The sequence below is a fragment of the Trachinotus anak genome, unplaced genomic scaffold (genome assembly GCF_046630095.1).
Source record: "Trachinotus anak isolate AG129_WGS33_773 ecotype Australia unplaced genomic scaffold, CSIRO_AGI_Tana_v1 ptg000013l, whole genome shotgun sequence".
Classification (NCBI taxonomy): domain Eukaryota; kingdom Metazoa; phylum Chordata; class Actinopteri; order Carangiformes; family Carangidae; genus Trachinotus; species Trachinotus anak.
The window spans coordinates 17893995-17915689 of NW_027273864.1; the positions used below are offsets into that span (position 1 = coordinate 17893995).

The following is a 21695-nucleotide window of genomic DNA, read 5'->3' on the forward strand; positions in this document are numbered from 1 at the left end:
GTGACTGAATGATTACTCTGCAAAAGTGACAACATTGTTGCTTCTCCCTAATTAAATGAAGGCAACAAGATGTCAAGTCAACTTTTATTCACTGATGAAGTTGTGAATGAAAACTTATTAGAAACAGAGTGGAGGAACACCAAATCCCTGGCTCCTCCTGCTCTGCAGACCATACAGCAAGATCACGTAGTGCTCCCTGGGAAATCTGGTTTCAATACAGTGCTTCCTGTGAAGGCAGGAAAGAGCCGTCATTTCTGCAGGCAATTAACAAAGAACCAGTGTGAGCATTGACTTCAGAGTGGCTTCCTTGCGATTAGGAGCCTCCAACACTGCTAATTCAATTAGAGACTGAAAGGGCAAGTTGGGGAATAGGGGCACCAAGGGAGCGTGAAAGGGCAAGAAGTTAAGACCAGGGTGTGGAGCATGTGTGCACAGACATGGAAGAGGGAGTGCTTCCATGGCACACAACAGGCAGGCAGCTTAGCAGACAAGTAAAGACAGCATACAGTGGGAGTATTGGGCAAGCTGCTGGAGGGGTTGAGGATGGAGCTATTTAATACCCAGCTGAAACACATCCTCCTCTGTCCTGGCCTTGGTGATATTTCTCTGTGTTTTACTGAGGCTGCAGCTCAGTTACAGCTGCAGGAGCACAACACTCATTAATCTTTGCTACTCTTTAATGTCTTGTGAGGATTTGTTTTCTGCAATAACATGACTGTCTGCACTGTCTATGATCTGAGGAGAACTTAGGCCGACCTACTGTGCAGCCAACTACTTACTGTACCGTACAGCAGTAAGGAGCAAATCTAAAGGTTTAAAATCAAACACATTCACATAATCTCACATATTCAGCAGACATGCAGCAACATTAGCATTCATTTGGAATTGTATTCTTGAGCCCATCATGATCTTTTAGCTCTGATCTGGTCTCCACCATTTCTGGGCCAAAATATCTGGTTCTTTAGCTGCTAAATGATTCATGATGTTTGTCAGCAAGTTGCTATTCTTTTCTAAATATAACTGCTGTAACAAGGCTATTACGGTGAGAGTAAACCGAAACAAGTTGTTATATAGTTTTAAAACCAAAACAATGAGCCGAAAGATGCTAAAACATTTTAGAGCTGGGGAGCTGCAGAACTGGGTGATAATTCTCTCTGGCCTAATCATTATATACAACCTACAGTCATATAGTCACTGTTTCTGTGAAAACATATTGATTAGTGCAGTTTTAATTAACAGGAAAATTACACTGTCTAATTTCAGCGTAACAGTAATCATGAGAATGTTTGCCATGCTGCATTTTGCAATGATTCTAGATGAGCTGGAAAAACAAAAATATTTTTATCCCTTGAGTATAAGATAACAACAATGACAAGTAAGGAGGCAACAGCAGTGTAGGATGTTCTAGTTTTTAGCTTAAAGACTTCAGCTCCAGCTTTAAAACTGTGGCGATGACACCTGAGCCAAGTAACAAAAGGCTTTTCATGGATATGCAATGACATCTGTGCAGATTTATAAGTATTTCTAGCCCTGTCACAGATTTTCATTTCTGGGAGCTTGCCAAATTTGTTCATCCCTTAAAAGCCTGTGCCTTGGCCCCCTGACTGAAAAACATAAACACAGCAAGGAAATGATACTTAAGAGTCGCAGTGGTGAACAAACAAGGACAATCTCAGTTTGTTTACATATTTCTGCCTCCATACGGAGGATAGTAGCAGCAGGGCAAAGCCAGAGGAACTGACCTATTTTGGGAAACAGCTTCATTAAAGCAACTATTTCTGGAAGAGGTTTTTGGTGTAGTGGGAGAGTGAGGAGTCATTTATTTTAGTTATACTATAGAGTTTCGAAACAGTTATGTATGGACAGAGTGGTACGCAGCCACATCTAAAACATCTTTTCCAAAAGGCTTCAATCACAACAATCATATCTCTTGCATATTTTCTGGCACAGTGCAGGTTAGATGACGTCGACTGCCAAACATCTGGTAATGCTGTGATGTGGTGCACTTTGGACGAACACTGGGTGGGCCACCAGTGCTACCACTGAGCTGTGAGTGTTGTTACTTGATATTAATGAACTGAGACTGATCTCATAAGGGGAGAGGCCTAAGTCATTGCAAAAGTAAGCTGAGCTCTTGATACTGCATGTCTGATCAGTGATATTTAACAGCTGCACGTCTGCAGTTGCTTCAAAAGCTGTGTGATGAAACCTTCATATTAAAAGGCATGTTGCTTTTGTTGCTGCTTTTATTGCTGTGGGCTCAGTTTTCCTATTATACTCTACATTTTCTTTAATTTACACATATCATCAGTAAAGTACAGAAAAGAGGATGCCCTGCATTACAGGGCTCAAAAATGTTTCATCATTTTATTATCCTTTCCTTAGGTGGGATAATGTCTAGACCACAAGTAAGACACAGAATATCTTTGGAGCATTGAAAAAGACAAGAATATAGCTTTAAAATATCAGTCAGTATGATAAAGGAAGCTGCAGAGAACCTGGGCCTTTGTCTCTTGACTGCATCCTTCAAGTCATGCTAAAACTAGATTTCTGAGGCAGATACTGGTATCAATATTTAACAATTTAAAAATCTGTTTATAGCGGCCATAGTAGTATTTTAACATAAATGAATGACATAAACAAACTGTCACTGCTCAAACATGGACAAACTATGTAATGAGAGACATTTAATTACCAAAAATATATCCTTGATACTTTTTACTTAGTAGCCAACATATATGCAGAGTTGACTCTGCGCAGGTTGCATATATTTGTGATATGCTTATACTGACCAATAACACTGGCCTGGCCTTTTATGGGTTGAGCATTAGTTTGGAATCAAAGATATTTACCATATTTATCAATAACATATATTTCTGTGATTGTATAAACAGCAAGAACTGATGCTACTTGATGCTTAACTCTGCCTTACCATCATTTTGCTATTTGTAAGGGAGGACCATACACCAAAAGGGGGAATATGTTCGAGACAAGATTATCAATCACTGCACTGAGCTGATCTTTTTTTCTCTGAGGTATCATAGACAAGTTTAAACTAATCATGAAAACTAAAGACTGAAACTTTTTCTTTGGCAGACATTAGAGGATCTCCCACTCAAATGGTTGAAGTTCTGGCAGCCAACCACCTCCCTCTCTGTGAGCAAGCGTACCAGCACATGTGTGTTCCTTGCTCTCTAAGACTTGTCCCTAACTCTCAAAACACTGACCCAGAGCCTCAGTCAAGCCTTTTTCCTCTGTTGGTGTCCTATATCTGCTCTGTCTCCTCTGCTGAATAGCAAAAAGCTTAAAAGCTGATGCTGCAACACTGTAAGCCTCACTGAAAAAGCCTGGGTCTGGAAAATCTAATGTCTGCCCATCCCTCACTAAATGATTCAACACTCAAATATAAACCCTCTGGCTGGGATGATGTCAGGAACTCTGTCTGTGCAACTGCAATCACTCACTGGGCAATGTTGCGTTTAGGCCAGCAAATTTTAAAAGAAATAATGAAATGATAACAGGAAGTGCAAACACACTGACTGACCAAGTTCACAGACAACAACTGTGAGAGCAGCAGGGTCTTTGTACATAAGAAAAAGGGCATGCCTGGAACTTCAAGACTGCACTGAAAGTCACAGCTGCCTCTGTCATCACAGCAGCCTTTTATGCAGCTGCAGCATTTTCAGCCTGTAACTAAAGCTGATACCAGACCCACACTGTCTCAGAGCCCCCTGTCACTGCACCCTCACGTCCCGTGGGACAGGGTTACCCCACTGGCCGACCCCCATTGACCCCTGTCTGTCAGAGGTTCAATGCCCCGAGTGAGAAAGCTGGGGGGGGGCAGCTCCAGTGTCTGATTCCCTACATAAGTGAGATGTTGAGGGACAAGCAGTCAGGCCTGTGAGAGGGCAGCAAAATAATTTGAGTGGACATCATCTCAGATTTGAACCCAGGAGTTGTGTTTGTGTTTTAAAGCTATACAGCATAATGAACCTAGTATGACCTTAGAAAACCTGGAATAACCTCAAACATTAGGGTCAATCTGATCCTGAAAGGACTCTGTTTTAGGAGAATAAGCTCCTTTCTTTTTGCTTTGAACTACAGTAACTTTGAATTCACTTAATTTGTGCAAACATAGAAGCAGACATGGATCTATTTGTGTCTTACCTGCACTGAAATACCCCAAGGATTATACTCAGCTAGCTAAAGACTTGGCTCATATGCAAAAGACTGACGGTTTGCAGTGGTCTCTAACTCTGAGAGCACACATTCATGACTTAATGCTCTCCAGCGAGTGAGGAAAGACATAAATCTACAAAGGACTCAACAGATTTATCCCCTAAGCAGACAAGCTTAAATTATAAATGCATATACAGTAGGAGTCTGTCAGGCTGTATGAAGTGCCTTACTCAGGTCCTGAGTATGGTGACTGACTGCTTCATAGATCCCTCAACCCCCCCCCTAAAATCCCTAACTAAAAGTGGCTGTGGGCATACAGAGCTGTTACTCACCTCGAAGTGTGGGGGCCGGCACGGCTGGGACAGAACAAAGTACTGGACAGCCAGGTTGATGTAAGCTGTGCGGTAAGAACTGATGTTCTGGTGACCCAGCACCAGTTTATACAACTCTACGCACATCAGGCCTGCCACTGCGGCTGTTGTGGTAGCTATGGCAGGGATGATCCTTCCAGCAATGCGCTTACTCTGTGAAGGAGACAAAGAGAAGTTTACTTTTAAAATGTACTGTAGCTGATGTTTACTCAAGTAGCAAACATCAGCTTCATTCTGCTGCATTGTGAGTATTTTTACATTTGATACTTGAAGTACATTTTGCTCCTTCTGTGCTTTTGTTTAAGCAAAAATTTTATTGCAGGGTATTTTTTTTCTTGAGGCTTGAAGTTAGGTAAATGATCTGAATATTTCTTCTGACAGGGCAAAAATTCAGATTCCAAGCAAATTGTAATGAAAAAGCCCTTTAAGTGAACAGGGTGAAATGGTAAGGGTTATTCGTTAGTCCCTAGCAAGATGCAACACGTGGTCTCTGTATGATTACACAAGTGTAACCCTCTTTTGTCCCCTCTCACTCAGCTCAGGTACCCATCCCCCCACTCTCCATCATTCTCGGCTGTGTGTGTCTGCAGCGGCGGCTGGTACAAGGCCTGGCTCAGGTGTCACCTCCCAGGCGACAGGTAAAGTGCTGTGATTAGTTCTGCTCCGGGAACAATAGGTGAGCGGGCTGTTTCTGTGGCTTTAGGGCAGGTGTGTGCAGCATCAACTAAAAACATGACCCCAAGGGAGGGGGAGCGGTCTGCGGTATTTTTTCTAATCTATACCGCCTCTCACCTCAGCTTCATCTCTCTGCTTTTCCTGTGTACTTTTTTTTTTTACCCTTCACAGAGATTTTATTATTAGATGATGCATTTAGTGAAAATGTTGACCTGGAGACGATCGGCTGCAGGGATGTCGTAGTTCTCTGCCCTCAGGTTAGAAGCGGCAACAATGTAGTCCATGTGGAAGTTACTGTCGTCATCCTGTGCCAGGGGAGATGTTAACCATATATCAGTTATTCATGTACAACACAAGAGCAAAACGTGTCCACAGTTCTGTATCAAATTAAAGGCAAATACTCCTAATTACAAATGACAAACATTAGAAGAACATTAGTTTCATATGAGGTTTGAAACTCTACATTCATCAGAGGCCTAATATCATCGATGTCTCTGCCAAGCAACATTTCCATTGCTGCAGTTCTGAAGCTTTGAAGGCTTTGTTGTTGTGTCCCTTAACTCGCTGTGATCCATGACTTTGTCACCCCATCAGAATGCAGTGGAAATCAGATTTCTGGTGTGATCGACATGGACAGTGAGGTCATACTTCTGTCACTGCGGCTCTACAAAGGTAAGGAAGGACTGTCACTCAGGGATGGCTTTAGGGATTGTGAGGAAGCTCAAAATGGGCAACCTGATGCCTTTGAAACCCTCCTACACACATTCCATCTATCCACAGCATGACCTGGGCACGTAGGGATAAAATTGAAGAGGAGGGGGAGTGCAGTAGTCTGGGGTTCTCATTTTTATTCAAGATGACATTCGATATGTACCTGACTGACCTCATACACCTTCATTACTCACCTGAGTCAAAACACTCACCTCTGCAGCTACAGCAACTATATCCCCTCTGGGATGCTTGTTGCTCTTTGCTGAACCTGGAGCACCCCTCACCTGACTCAAGGGTTTTCTCCTGTAAACTATTGCTGTCCTTGATATGACCAACTACCCCCAAGCCACTGCTTCTTGTAACCACCTCTGTAACCCAAAGATCCCAAAGAGGCTTCCAAACTCCCAAACTCCATGTAGATAAAGACAGAGGTGAGAAATTTAATCACTGAAAATTTTCAAGGTTTCCCATGGATCTCACTGGTGGGTCAGTAGGTCAACCGGTAAATCAGATGCAGAGTACTCATTCCCAAACAGGGCATAATTAAGCATAACTTCAAACTTTTTTTTATGATCTGACTCACACCTTGCTGTTGAAATGTGGATGGCCTTAAACAATTGGACAAATTGACTTGTAAAAAAGAAAAAACTTCATTTGGTGACAGACGTTCACTGCGTAACTGTGCAGGATACTCCGACTGACTCATTAACCTTGTGTTCAAAAATGGTTTTCACACCACATTACAAGTCCCAAAACAGTCTTGAAACTGGACATGATTGGGAACTGTAGGGGACACCTCCACATAGCAACACACAAACTCACTCTGCTGAACCTAGCTGATGAAGCCTGTGCCAAGGTGTTGCAAAGGAAGTCTATTCAGCTTCTAAACTTCACATTCACATGGCTTCAAAGCAACAGATGGATTTTTAAATTAGTTTTAAGCCATTTTAAGCCTTTGCAGACAGTGGAGAGATGACAGGAATGGAAATAGAAAAGTGTAACAAGGGTCCTTGACTGTACTTGAACCTGTGATGCGGCAGTTCATGGCCACCGACATTAGTCACCTACTAATGTGTCTTGAGAATTTGCTTGTCTTATCTCCCTTTTTTTTGTTTTGAGGACACTATATACCGGACATTACTGTCTTGCCAATAAATCAGTCTTGTTCAAGCTGTGACTGACTTTGCCAAAACTACTGGTTAAGAGATCATTTTGAGAATTTGTTAAAAACTTTGACTAGTCTGAGGTCCCAGATACCTTCTTAGAAAAAATGCACTTTTACTCCCTGCACCCGGCCAGACGCTTCAATTGCCAACCAAGCACTAAACCTGATTTAAAGTCCAGGCAGAGGGTGATGACTTTTTGAGAGGTGGTGTGAAAGAGTGTGAGGCCAGACTGAGATGGTGGCTAGATGCACAATGGACGTTTTATGGAGGTAAATCTGCCCTCAGGGTTCAGAGTGTGCCACTTCAAAGACTTGTTTCGTCACAGTTGAGGGGAGTATGTCTCTGTCCCAAGTTAAGTGCACTGCATTTCACCAAAAGTGCGCTCATGCAGCTCTCACATAGGCCCATAGAAATAAATCTGTCCCGTGTGAGCTGTTCTGTGAGCCGTTCTTTTTGCTATTTTTGCAAACAGGATGCACAGGTCTAAAATACACATCTTAGCTCCAAGGCGTCATAACAGTGAACACCGAATACAAGCAAGATCTGTTTGGTGGATGTGTTGGTGGAACAGCTCAGATTCGGGTCACTGAGGACCCAAAGATGGGGGGAAAAAAATAATTATTCTGAAAGCGCCTATAGATTTGAGTGTAGCTCCCTGCTAAGGCTCAGCCGCCACTCTGTCTGTGGCTTCTGTAGTGTGTGCAGCAGAGGTGTCACAGCCCTCCTGCCCTACCTTCTCAAAGTCGATGGGGTACATCCGCATGGCTGAGCTTTTCAGCGATGGTGAGGCCAACTTTCCCTTCAGCTCCTCAAGTCGAGTTTTTTCTGGTGCAAAGACACAGAGGTGGTAAATAAAAGATGCCCTGGAAATACGGCGAGGCAATAACAGACAATAAAAGCGAGTTAAAATAACTCACCTGCGTCACTGCTATCCTTTTTTTTGTCCTCCTCCATCTCCTTGTCAGTAAGATGAATCTTCACAGAGGAGCTGGGAGTGAAAGATGGTACATTGACTTTCTCTAAGATCTTCCTGATAGAAGCAGCATCTCTCGTCCCTTTGATCCCGTAGATTTGCCCATACAGATTAGCTGCTGCCACCACATAGTCCATATGAGTAGTCTAAAAAACAGGATCAAAATGCAAACCGTTAGTAATCAACATTAATAATCATCATGGTTAAACAAAGAATACACTTTCCACACTGAAACAAACACATGCTAAATACATTACAATCCCAGAGTGTATTTATTTTGTTTCATGCATAGGAAAGGCAAAGCTATAGATAAATTGTGAACAATACTCAACATACAAAATAAAAATGGATGATACTAATTGAAACCATATTAGTTCCTTATAGCAGACCTGCCTGCAGGGTGAAAGCATAGAGGGGAAATTACACAAAAAAAAGAGAGGGTGCAGAGAGATATTAAGGTAGTGCATTAAGGGCAAATTACTTCCCCTGACACAATAGGAAGCTGTACAAAAGCTGTTTCAATCATTCTCTCCCTCCCTCTTAACACACACACGCACATACTGTAGTGTACACTGTGTCTTGTTGTAGTCACTGCTTCTGCTGCAAGTATTTTACTTCTCTACAATAAAATGTAACTGTATTCAATTCACCGATTACTGATTAGACCAGACATTGACAATACATAAATAAAAACATCTAAGAATTAATTTTAGTTAATTTTTCTTAATTGTAGGTTAATATCCTTGTTTATTTATTAACCTGTCATTTCCTAAACATTTATCGCACAATCAATTTAGTTTCAAATAAATATTTTGCAAATAACATTACTAGCACCAGACCGGTGCAATGGGGAAATCACTCAGTATTTTACTCCTCATCTTTGAAATATATGAAAATTACCTGCTGCATTTGTAACACTTAATACGGCTTAGAAAATACAAGATGACAACATTTCATATAGATGGAAGGCCAAAAAGAAATTGTGAAGGACATAAAGGCAGAGATGGCAGGAGATTAAAAAGAATAAAGAGCATGCCGTGATGGAAGAAAAGATGAGGTCAAATGTTAACAAACAGAGGAAAGCAGCAAGTTACTGCTATTATTAAACTCTTTGAGAGGCAATCCAACACTACAGACTGCCCTCAGTGCACCATTACAACCTTCTGAGTTACAATATCATCAGTTTAATATCAGCTTATTACCTCTGTTGTTACTTAATGTGAGAGCATTGTCAGTGAGATTATTATCTGCCTCTTATTGTCCATATGCAGATAAGAATCCAGTATATGGTCAGAGTGAGGAAAAACTACTATCAAACCAGATAAAGAAGGAATGTGAGTGATCATCACCAAATACTGTGGCACTTTTCAGTCACTCCGGTCTACCGCTTTAGGGTAAGGAATTGGACCAGACACTACTCACGTTGTTAGGGTCAAAGGTCAGTGGGTGAGGGCATCGCTTCGATCCAGACCAAAAGGGGAGCCCAGTAGGGGTCACCTAAAGAGAAACAAGGGAAAATCCCTTTATCGCAATGATCAACAGCTGTAAAAATCATATTCAACCACGCAAATCCTTAGAGCCTCCTCTACTCCGATATCGCTCAGCAGAGTTCGCCATAATGAACCAGTGACAACAACAATGCAACACTGTCCCTCGTATTATATTCCAAACATAAACACTTCATCACAGGACACTTCATCACATTATGTGACACAGGAGTGTCACATAATTCTCACATCATATTTATTTACAGTATATCAATAACATCCCCATTCTTTTGTTTTCGGGCACAGCAGGAGGCCTGCAGATTTTCCCATAGCACAGCCAGACTAATATTGTTATCAGCTGTGTGTTGACTACACAATTTGTATGTCTGATAAAGGAACAAAGGGACTGAGCGCTTTGATGTTGCCAAATGGTCCATATGTTGGGAAAGAGAGAGTCTCCTACTGGTAGTGCCAGTTTTCACTCTAGGAGAGCTTTCAATAGCAGCCAAAAGGCATCAACAAGATTCTCAGGCTTCAGACGGCCTGCAGGTGAAACAGGGAAGCACCTGCTTCACCTGCAACAACGGTTTGTCCTTAAAATGGTTGATTGGAAGTTTTTCTATGTCTAAATGAGACGTCTGCAAATAGAAAGCATCATATGATGTACAGACTGTAAGGCCCTTCAAGGCAAATCTGCAATTGTGGGCATTATGAAGAAACTGACTTGACTTCTATCACCTTTTTTTCATAATCAGTCAATCATTTAGTCCATTAAACAGCAAAAAATAATGAAACAATATCATCACAAGTCATGACAGATAAAATGTTGTCTTAAAAACAACTGGTATTAAATTTACATTTGCATGAAACAGTAAAAAACAGCAAATCGTCACAGGGATAAAACATTACTTTGAATTTACTGACTAACTAGTTGTAGTGGATTTAATTAGCAGGCAATGAGATGAGATTACAGGAGATGCACTGTATGAACAAACATTATTTGTTTGTATTAAAAATATGTGGGCTTTAATCACTTATGTCATTTTAGTTACATCCTAGCCAATCCCTCACTTTGTTTTTCTTTCTCCTACATATATTTGTGGCTTACGTGAAGATTTTGATGTGTAGCTACAGATGCAGCCATAATGTCTTGTTTGAAATCCAGCCGTTGTTCTATGAGTCAAATACTATGTAAACACACGTGCAGAACCATGCTCACTTCTGTGTGGGGCCTCACGCCAACCAAAGTAGCTGTTACATCAAATGTGTGGTCATCTATTACGCTTGTGTACCAGTACCTGTCAGGTTGGTTTATGACGGTTAACTGACATTAGCTGCCTTATCATAGTTCCTCAGAAAGTCTGAGGTCAAAAGTGACTTTCCAAGAGCACAATGGAACCATGATTCTCCAATAAGGTACCAAGGACAAAGAGAACTAGGGGAGTAAAACAAGAGTTTCTCTTCCTTTGTTTTTCTGTGGTGTGATGATGAAAATGTTGTCACATTTTCTGGATTTGTTAGAATGATAATTGTAAAACACATATTTTATCATCATAATAATACCATGTTATCATTTTTTTCTTAATAGTTATACAGAGAATTTAGTTCCCTGTGATAAACATTCAAACAGAGCTCAGAGGAATCTCTACAACCCTGCAGGGACACAATCTGAGGGTAGGAACGGCCAGTTTCTGGACTGGGACTGAGGTTAGTGAGGGTCTGTTTGGGTTGATATTGAGCTGTGCCCCCCCCCCCCCCCCAGATGTGACAGCAACATGTGACATCACTCTGCCTGCATGCTTCAACAGATTACAAACCCTCAGAGCTGCTAAAAGATATTTATCAGCAATGGATTTAAATGGTTCAGATTTCAAGCAAGGTTACCAGCGGTCTCTGAGCCTGAGGAAATACACTGCATTACTGCAAAAATGAACCTATGATTGGCATTCCTTTTGTGCTAATGACACAGTTACACAAACCGATTTGAATGCAAAGACACACACACAACAGTGCCCCTATGTGTCTGTAAACATTAATTACATCTTTTTGATACTTGAATTTACAGAGAGTTGTTTTTGTTTTTTTCTAGTGTGATTTCACCTGTTTGGGAGGAAAACAGCACAGAAGCTGGCAGATATCGTTGTTATAGAGAGTCTCCCATTTGCAACGTGCCCAGCTCACACAGTCTTCCCAGTTCATTGGACGTTGTCCTCCAGTTTTCATGTCCTCCAGGCTGCCCCACACCCCTCCAAGAACCTCCAAGGCCTCAGCGTCTCCATGGCCAATAGTCTGCTCTACAAACCCTGCATTACTGCAGGAAACAGAACAGAAATTCCTTTTGATTTAATGACAGACATAATGTATACTGCACAGGAGGTAATAACCACTAGCTGTGGAAAAAGACAAGATAGGACCAGTATCATCTACATATCTCGTCGTAATATACATCCTTGCGGTCTAACTTCAAGAGGAAAGGGGCACTATCTGGCTAATAGTTTAAAATTTGGGAAAGTTCTCATGGAAAAATATTTGGTTCTGTCAAGCACAGACAAGAATGACTAAACAGGTCTTTGAAAAGGGTGTAGTCCGTGACTCAGAGGGAATTTCTCTGATGTTTGGCTGTGGACCCATAGGAGGGGAAGTGAGGTGTTTTGTAAGTTTGTAATGTGCTGGTCAGTGCAACTCTATTCCCACATGCCTGGACAGTTCTTGCGCCACAATCGTGGGCCAGCTCAAAGTGCATGGCATTGCACTGGAAAAAAAAAAGGGATCTGCCTCCTCTGTGTGTTGTTACACCTAACCAGGTCTAAACGGGAACATTTAGTTCTGCATAGAGCTGCAAGAGTGGAAGAAAAGCACAGCACAACATGACTATTCCTTTCCATAACCTCATTAACTATGATTTCAAATTTACTAGACTGTGATATGTGGCTGACCTGACTCATGAAAAGTTTTTCCATGACTGCACAATAATCTGGCTACAAAACACGACAGTAAGGAGCACTGGAGTATTCCTAAACACATAATACATATTCTCATTTCTAAACATCAAAGCGATGTGAGAAACCTCCATGGCTGTGTGAACTGGCAAGCACAATTACTGATAGTCCTGATTTTTTGCTTCTCTATAAAGATACAAGAAAGTATACAAATACTTTACAATGAGGGGAGATTATATCAGATCTCCCCAAAACAAACACAGAGACATCTCAAAACATGGCTGGATTAGGAAGGCTCCGAGGCTCAGAGCTCAGACACAGTTTGGGACTGGAAGCTCTAATCTGTCACTGGTGTGTTGTCATGTTATAATTAGGTCAATGCTTTATGGTAAACTGAGCGTTTTTCATAAAATAACAAACTCAGAGATTCACAAATTACGCAACTTTTTCATCTCAAACAAATATAAATATTACCACTACAGTCACCGAAAAAGCTCTGGGACATGATATAGTACTTTTCTGCATTAATCTAATCAGTTTTTCCATTCAGTAGATGTTTCTAAACCAGAGATTCTCCTAATTAGTTTGGAGACTTAATCCATTATTTGGAGAAAATAGTGCCGCTGCTGTAAAAGATACATTACAGAGTACAGCCTGGGCAAGACAGGCTGTTTATGTTACTTTTACTAGAGGTTTACTGCTAAAAGCCAACCACATGTTTTCCTGTTAATAAAACAAAATAATGAGCTTGAACCACTTCATTAGCTTTGTAGGTTTGCTGGAATGCTTTTTAAGAGAGCGGAAAAGCATTGTAAAATGAGCAACTAGTGGTTATTATGTGACAGCAGATTGGCAGGAGATTGGTGAACATAGTTTCTCACATTTGTTGGAGGCAACATTCGTTGTGGAAAAAGAGAAATCACGTGAGGATGGCATCACATCTTACCTCAGAAAGAGATTCACATTTTCAGGTGCTTGTTTGAACAGTCCTTCAAACTGGTCTCTGGCCCACTAAAGGAATTATAATGCCAAGTTAGTGTAAAGAAATTCAAATGTATGTCCCTATAGATAATATAATCTGTAAAATGGTGACTTTCCATGCTGTATAAAATACACTGAGTGACCAGAAAAAATCAAAAAAACCCTGTATGCCATAATAACACAAAATAGCAGTCCAGCAATACATTTATATTTTCTGATTGCTGAAGACAGTGTCAGAGGTGTGGATTGGCTCAATGAATGGCAATACTGTTCTGTCATTCAGCTGATGCACCACTTATGTCCAACTGAAATATGTCCACAACTATCAAATCAATTGCTATTATATTTTGTACAAACAATCATGGGCGCCGCAGGATGAATTCACTGACCACAGGCTTGACATTAGTCTATAGTGAAATGTCTTTACAACTATTGGATGGATTCCCATGAAATCTGGAGTAGGCATTCATGTCCACCCTCAGCATCGGTTGTAGTAACTTCTGAGATCCCTTAACTTCCATCTAGCGCGATCATCTTTTATGACCAAATAACTGCAAAACTAATGCTATTCCCATCACCCTCAGCTGTCATTGGTGTTTAATACTGATCAGCAAATGTTGTAAAGTATATTGTATAGTATATATATATATATAGTATATTGAAACGCTAAACTTGAATGATGAACAATTGTATGGTTAACCTTCTAAACATCATGTTAGCATTGTCACTGTGAGTAAGCTAGGATTCCATCTTGAGCATTTCACCCAAAGCACTGCTGAGCCTGATTACGGCCTCGTAGAACTGCTAGCATGGCTACCTGTAGAGTGTGCTCGATGTGGTGAGGGAAGTTCTTCAGTGTGCAGAGCGGGATGTCATTATTAGAACTTGATTTGGCAGGTCCATAAGACTCTGTCAGGTGAGGTACCACCACCAGAGTATGACCTTTGCTTCCTTGAGTTCCTCCCTCCAGCATCGGCTTATGGTGTTGAACGCAGCATCCATCGAGATAGACCCCTGGGCAGCACAAAGAGGTGTTAAACATGTAAAAATTTACTTTTACAAGCATCTGTATTCAAATATGCACGGTAAATGTATAATCCCTGTTGTAACAAGAGCTTAATATAATAATATAACAAAGACAGAGTAAGTGTCCTCACTGGCTTCCACGTTGTCAAGGGCTGCAGCCACTCCATCGAGACCCTTGAAGAAGTCATATCCATACACTCCTTCACTGTCGGGGTCTAGGCGATTCTGGTGGGCGGTGATTTTCATCTGTGGGTTCATCACTCGTACTGCTTTGGCTGCAACGTCCGATTTAGGTTTCTATTTGTAGAGAAGTGAGCAAATGGGCAGTGTGTCTAGGAGGTAATATATCTGAGCAGTGTAGGTAAGATCAGACATAAACAATGGTGAAAATGGTAGATGGAGGGAGAATTGAATAAAATGTTTTTTTGTTTGTATTTTATGTAAAGTCAATATCCAGATTTGTTATTGGATCTTTCAATGAAACTATTCCAAGAACTCAGAAGAATCTAATGCCTAATGATGACATCATTGGTCGTTATTAATTCATACAGTATATTTACTGTACTGTCAAGACACTGTCTATTGTTCTTTTATGCAACAGCAGAATCAGCACATTTCTCTTCAGAACTTCAGAGCAGTTGAAGAGTTTCTCCAGCATACCCACTAACTCTACTAAACTGTGTTATGTAAGTTGTTTAGCCATTGTTAGACATGAGAGATCGGTTGCCTGATATACTCCTAAAGTAAACAACTACAAAACAGAAACAGCCAAAAATGACGAAAACATGGCAGCTATGTGTAGTCTGACACAAGCTATCTCAGACTGTCCCAGTAGTACAGCCCTGTGACGCTTCCACTTAACCCGGTCAAACAAGAGCCAGTGAGCTATGATAGAATGTGAGATGCTTCGCTACAGGGCGGAGGTTGTGATACACTGTGCTGTGTGTTTTCTCACCCCTATATCCTGAGACCTGAACAGGAACTGGCGGTTCAAGTTGGACCTTTCTATGAAGTCCATGTCTGTTACGGTGATGTGCCCTTCGTTTCCTGCACCGAGCCCAATGAGGGCAAAGTTTTTAAGAAGCTCACAGCCAATAGCACCAGCTCCAACCTTGAAATAAGACAAGATAGAGGGAGAATCAGAAGAAAGGTATAATGCAAGTGAATTTCACCAAAAGTCACCACTTGTCAAAGTGTTGAAAATATTTAAAGTGATGAAATTGCTCATTTCTCTTGCACACTGTAGCAACTAAGAAGTAATCTACTCTTGCACATCCCTCATAATCCACTTTGTGTGGCGTTTTTACAGTGGTAAAAAAAAAACAAATGCATGCGCCCTTTCTGTCAGACACACACACACACAGCCAGTAAACAACGGTAAAAATAACATTGTTAAAGGAAACAGAGAAAGGCTAGGCACTGTTGAACGGCCCCTGCACACCAAGAGGTCAAAGCTGGCAGGAAATGCCACCTGAATCACAGCCGTTTCCTGCATGTGCCATCATTAACACCAGACAAGATCAAAGGAAAACACAGATGGAGCTCCTGCTTTCCAGTGCAGAGTGTGCCCCCTGCTGGACAAATGTTAAACCTGCCCTCACCAGGAAATACTTCTGCCTCTCAAGCTTCTCCTGGAACTCTGATCCAAACACAGCTATCTGTCCATCGTACCTCGTGCCTTTCTGTCAGAAGGGAAAACAAAAGTAGTTCGGTTAGACCTGAGTCCGGTTCATATCAGTCTGACAGACTGCTCATGTTTGATATATGTGAAGGATGAAGTGAGGAATCTTTTAACTTACAGCTGAAAATGAACTCTCTGCCAGTTGACTCTCCCCTTGAGGGAGGCACTCCAGAGCATCAAAGTATAGCCACTGCTGAAGGGGCATAAATTTCCCACTACACGCCTGCAGGAACATGATAGAGTGCACAGAGTTAAGTACAATCAGCTTTACACCACCTCCACGCTCTAAGTGCTAAGTTACGTATATCTACTACACACAATGTTATAATAGTAGTATGAACATGCTTCTTCAAAAACCAAAGGATGAAACAAGCATTGACCTTTGACCTCACCTTAATAACTTCCTGGGCAGCGAGGCCTCCAATGAAAGCATTGATAGGAGCCAAGTCACCCTGGGCTGTGTAGGACAGGTTTCGCACGGCAACTTCATCCAGCTCTTCCAGCTGTGCGACTGTATTCAGTTCTCTTACCATGGCAAGCAGGGCATCTGCATCTTGCTACACAGGATGTGAGAGGAAACAATCTCTTAAACAATCCTGCAATTATCACACTACAGCATCACAGCCTGACCAACTGGCTTTACTTATTGCTTTTAGTGTATGATACAATGTTTTTTGGAAAATTAATTGAATTATTGGCTGTAATATCCTGTAACCTTCACTGACCTGAGACCAAATATGAGGGAGTCGCTGTTCCTTTTTCATGAAGATATGGAGAGCGTGGAAAGCCAAGTGCAGGGTCTCATGCCGCGCTTTTTTTCCAAAGTCATTCATTTGGAGGAGTTCGTGATCACCCAGGGCCTCGCTAAGCGGTTTCTGTAATTTATGTTGCAAATACTTTCTTACCTGTGGTTACACTTTTTTAAAAGCAGAAACTGAGAAAGTTAAAACAAAATGTCGATACTTACAAAACTTAGCTTGCAGGGCTGTTTAACCTCAGTCACTACTCCACCATGCTCATAGTTGGAAAAGGCTGAAGTGTCACCAATGCTGAAGAAGTAAGGGCCTGTTGATGGAGACAACATACAGATAATGAGATTAAGAAAAATTCTGGTCATAGGAAAGGTTGAAAACATTGAGTGCCATGTGGAGGGTTCAAGTGCAGCTCATGGCTACGCTGTGTGTTGCAAGTCCCATGAGCAGAATAAGTCATCAAAGTAAAGTAACACTTACTGCGGACTGTGATCTCCACAGGGCCGATGCTGTTGAGCTCCGTCATGCCTTTGACTTCAGAGAAAGAAACTTTCATGCCGTCTGAAAATCCATGCTTCTGCTCATCTGTGCAGACCACCACTCCAGGATTCTCCTAAAATAAAGACAATGTTGACCACCTTTAAATCTGGGAGAAATGTTCTAGTGATATTGAAGTAAGCTTATTCCCTACACCTTTACGAAAACTTGTAGCAGACACTTGGGATTGGGAATCATTTGAATTTTAATCAGACAGGTCAGAGAGGCCTTCTATGTAGAGTTTTTATGTACTTCCTGTGCATTTTTGGATTTGTTTTTGCAGTGCAAGGACATGCAGATACATAATATACCTAAATTGTCCATAGGTGTGAATATCGGTTGGATGGATGAGTTAGAAAGGATCTTAATAACTTACATGAAACACGTGGATGATATTACCTTAGTGACACTTTGTATCATTGTGGATACAGGCATCTCCCCATTCTGGTCCAAGACCTCAAACTCCTTCCCAAAGTCGCAGAACAGCTGACTGCAAATGAACCACAAGGTTTTCACTTCTTTCTTCCCCGCATTTTTAAGTACATCCAGCCCATTTCTGACAGTTTGTCGTTCCCACTTACCCACAGAGTCCCCTGGTGTCTGCCACAATGAACCTTATTCCATGTGAATGGCAGAGCTCACCAAAATACCTCTGATCATCCAGCGAGGTGTCAGTGAGGACCACCACCTGCAAGATGACAGCATCCCTCCACTCAGAAAAGTATTTTGCTTTGCTGTTGCTTTATTTGGATGTTTGAGCTTCACTGTGCAGAATGATGAGCATGCAAAGTTTGACAGTAGAAGGTTGTTTTCAAATTCATCTGCTGAAGGGTGAAAAGTTCTCTGTTTCATACGGGCAGCAGGAGTAGATTAATAGTTAACTGAACTTTTTTAAACTTAAATGATTAAGTTTTCAATACAAAGCCTTTTATGCACCATTAGATGAAGTAATGAAGCACCTGAAATTGCAGAAGCAGGTGCTTGTCCAGGGGTCCAGTGTGTGCTGACACATGCACATGTGGGTTCAAGGCTGACAGCTGTGGTAGGGAACATGTGGCTCGGTTCTGACCAAGGTGGGACTCATTCAGGAAGAACTGGTGGAAAAGGTGCAATCATGGGTAGACAAGACAATCTCAACTCGAGATCGACCTATTTTCTTGCTATGGAGCTTTTGAGTTTCTCACAACAACTTCAAATGGAAACTGAGTTCGCTCAGTTGTCAAGTCATGGCAGAAATGTTTAAACTTGTCAGCTGTTTCCAAGCCCAAGAATAAACCATCAAACTCAAAGTTACAAACTGTAGGAATGAATCTCTTGTGAGTGAAAGTACTTAATAGTGAAAGTAAACTGACTTCCTTGCAGTAACACGTGTTACAATTGCCCATAAACTCCATGCACACCCATCAAGTTATTAACCTTTATGATGGGCAATATGGTCAGTTTAGACAATCATTTTATTAATTATGTAGCAGCTGAAGTGAGATTTAAAAAGTTAAACATTAATGCATTTTTGAATGATGTAACAATGTGTTATTATTGTCATCACATCATCCCAAATCTGACAACGATTAAACAGACAAGATCATCACCCCAGAGTCTGTACCTGGGAGGACAGGTCGGTCCACTGTGCGTGACCTTCGTCCTGGACCGTGACAGACCTGACTCCGGACAGGATCACATTCTTGGCTATTTCTACTCCAAGACCACGCATGCCTGCAATGAGGACGCTGGCTGCGCCCATCCGCTGCATCGCCTCACGACCCAGAACATACCTGTGCAGGTGAAAGACAGTGAATACCAAACCTGTACAGTTAATCTGACGCCTCAGCCGTATGTGCCGGCCATACTTACAGCTGCCTGGAGTAGAATCCCTCGTCGATCGCATCGGGCTCTGACATGTTGAGTTCAGTTGACAGGTCACAATATGAACTGACCGGTTTGAAGTGAGGGGCGCAGCTGGACCGACACCTTGCAGGAGAACCCGAACTGAACGAACCGGGAACGGAATGCGAGTCGGGTGTGGTTGAAGTGCTGAGACGACTGGTTTATATGAAAGCATTTCACTTTCGTTTCTAATGAACCTTAGCAAGGTTTGTCAGTGTGCTAAGAAATAGTTTTACTGGCCTGAACACTAGAGGGCGACGCAGGTCTTTTTACTGTTTCACGACTGCTCTCATGAAAAAAAAAAATCGAATATAGCCTGGTTTATAATCCCCTGAATGTGGGTTGGAGAGTAGAAGTTTGGTCCAAATTATTCAGGTCTCAGTTAATACCTGATGTTCCGGCCCAAATTTTGAAGAATTGGTCTTCTGTAATAACTTAAACTCCCCTTCCACTCAAAATGCAATCTGCTTGTCGTTATTTCACCTCGATGTTTGACTTGACAGCGCAGACTGATGTGTGCTTGTCTCACATTCATCTAACTTTTTGTGGAAAAAACATACCAGACACAATTTATTCAAATCTGATTATTTGTCAGTGTTGGGAAGTTACAACATATACCAAGCTACCAAATTACTTTACACTAGTAGAAGGTAAACGTAAAATTAGTTCAAAATACTTTGTAAAAAAAAAAAAAAAAAAGATGAAATGTACATGTGAATATATATGAAAAATGTAGAACAAAAAAGTCACATGCCAGCAAAAATGCCACTCCATTGAGATTTAAAAAAAAAAAAAAAGTGTACTACTTGTTCACAGGTTGTAACATGATCCAAAAAACTAAAACACCCCTATTCATGGGAAAGTGAAAAGAATGTCAGCTTTGGCTTTGTATACAATAACTGCTTCAGTTTGGCCACGATGATTCTTCCTCAGGCTGAGATCCAGGAGGTTTATCCATGATGATGTTGTAGCTGTGAGACCACTGAGCAGCGCCTGCCTTTTGTTTTTGTACACGCTCTACACAAAGGTCAAGTGTGTGGTGCGGACCTGCCTGACAAATGCATTGCCTGGGTATATCTTCACAGTAGTCAGGATGAGGGAAAGAGGGGGCAGGGCTGGTCAAAGGAGGTTCAGTTACAGTAGAGAGCTAAAGGTAAAATCAAAGAAAAATGGCCCCAAACAGTTTGTAGTTTCAGTAACTACCTACACAAAATGGCAAAAAGATTAATTTAATTACTGTGAATAACTATACGCATATGAATGTAGCTGAATTGCAGGCGACCTATTGCAAAATAGTGAGACTAATAGTTTAATTACATGTAGTTCACTACTCCCCAACACTTGGATTTATATATGTCATAAAACGTGTCTGGAGGGGATCTTTAACATTTCCATGGAGACAATAACAAAGATACGCCCTTATATTGCTTAATGTGTTTGTCATTAATTTCAACAATCTCGGTCTGGTGAAGAGTCAAAAGAAAACCCCATTTAGAAGAAAGCACGCTTAGGAGTGACTGGCCATGATTCATCATTATGTGTGAAGCAGAGTCATTAAGATGACAAGCCACTAAGCTCATTGTGGTGTGTGAATGAGGAACAGATTAATTCAGGGGCTAAAAACAAACCTGAAATCAGTGTCAATGTCCATGTGGTGGTGAAAATTACTGCAATAGGCTACATCATAGAAAATAGAGAATTTTGTGTAATTGTATGTTGTTATCTTGCTGTCACTGTTGTGATTTTCCAACAGTTGCTTGTCTATCTCTTTCTTCTTTCTGTCTCTGTCTTCTTTGAGTGATTGATTGATTCTGATCGGACATCTTGTTCGTCATCTTCTAGCACAAAATACAGGTGTATTCATGCTTAAATGTTCTACAAAATGAATTCCTGATATGACAGCAGGGCAAGCTGAACACAGTATAAAGTAAAAGTACCACTCAATATGAAATGAATCTCGCTGTTTCTCCCTGTCTTTAAAAGGTGTGTAAATGTGTAAATAAAACCACTATATTTTATATATTTTCATATATGTTTTTATACACATAAATATTCAGTACAGACAGTGTTGAACTTCAAACACATCCTTAACCATGAAACTTGACTAGAAATTGATCTATATGAAAACTGTAAATATGATCATTTGTTTTACCGTGATTATGATCAAAATGGTTTCATTAAGTATTTAGGATTCTTTATATTAAATGGAATAAGAAAGCATATAAAAAGCAATAGTATTTGAACAAACAGAGCCTAATTTTTACTTGTTTTAAGTTTTTCCACTCACAAAACTCGGGTTGGAAAAAATAACAATTTTATGGCAGTTTATTTTA

At 41.0% G+C, this 21695-nt stretch overlaps 1 protein-coding gene across 1 annotated transcript in view; it reads right to left on the minus strand.

Annotated features, from left to right (window-relative positions):
- Positions 1-19627, minus strand: part of uba7 (ubiquitin-like modifier activating enzyme 7) — a 33889-nt gene extending 14262 nt beyond the window's left edge. Inside the window, exons 1-21 of the mRNA XM_071494232.1 lie at positions 19330-19627; positions 19082-19250; positions 18438-18572; positions 18060-18166; positions 17878-17968; positions 17422-17554; positions 17157-17254; positions 16915-17064; positions 16582-16746; positions 16308-16412; positions 16110-16190; positions 15464-15619; positions 14640-14805; positions 14300-14496; positions 13448-13512; positions 11663-11873; positions 9498-9572; positions 8020-8221; positions 7836-7927; positions 5438-5530; positions 4512-4703 (exon numbers count right to left, since the gene is read on the minus strand). Of these exons, the coding sequence (XP_071350333.1) occupies positions 4512-4703; positions 5438-5530; positions 7836-7927; positions 8020-8221; positions 9498-9572; positions 11663-11873; positions 13448-13512; positions 14300-14496; positions 14640-14805; positions 15464-15619; positions 16110-16190; positions 16308-16412; positions 16582-16746; positions 16915-17064; positions 17157-17254; positions 17422-17554; positions 17878-17968; positions 18060-18166; positions 18438-18572; positions 19082-19250; positions 19330-19376 (2730 nt within the window). The 5' untranslated portion in view covers positions 19377-19627. The remainder of the gene's footprint in view (positions 1-4511; positions 4704-5437; positions 5531-7835; positions 7928-8019; positions 8222-9497; positions 9573-11662; positions 11874-13447; positions 13513-14299; positions 14497-14639; positions 14806-15463; positions 15620-16109; positions 16191-16307; positions 16413-16581; positions 16747-16914; positions 17065-17156; positions 17255-17421; positions 17555-17877; positions 17969-18059; positions 18167-18437; positions 18573-19081; positions 19251-19329) is intronic.
- Positions 19628-21695: the final 2068 nt, after the last annotated feature.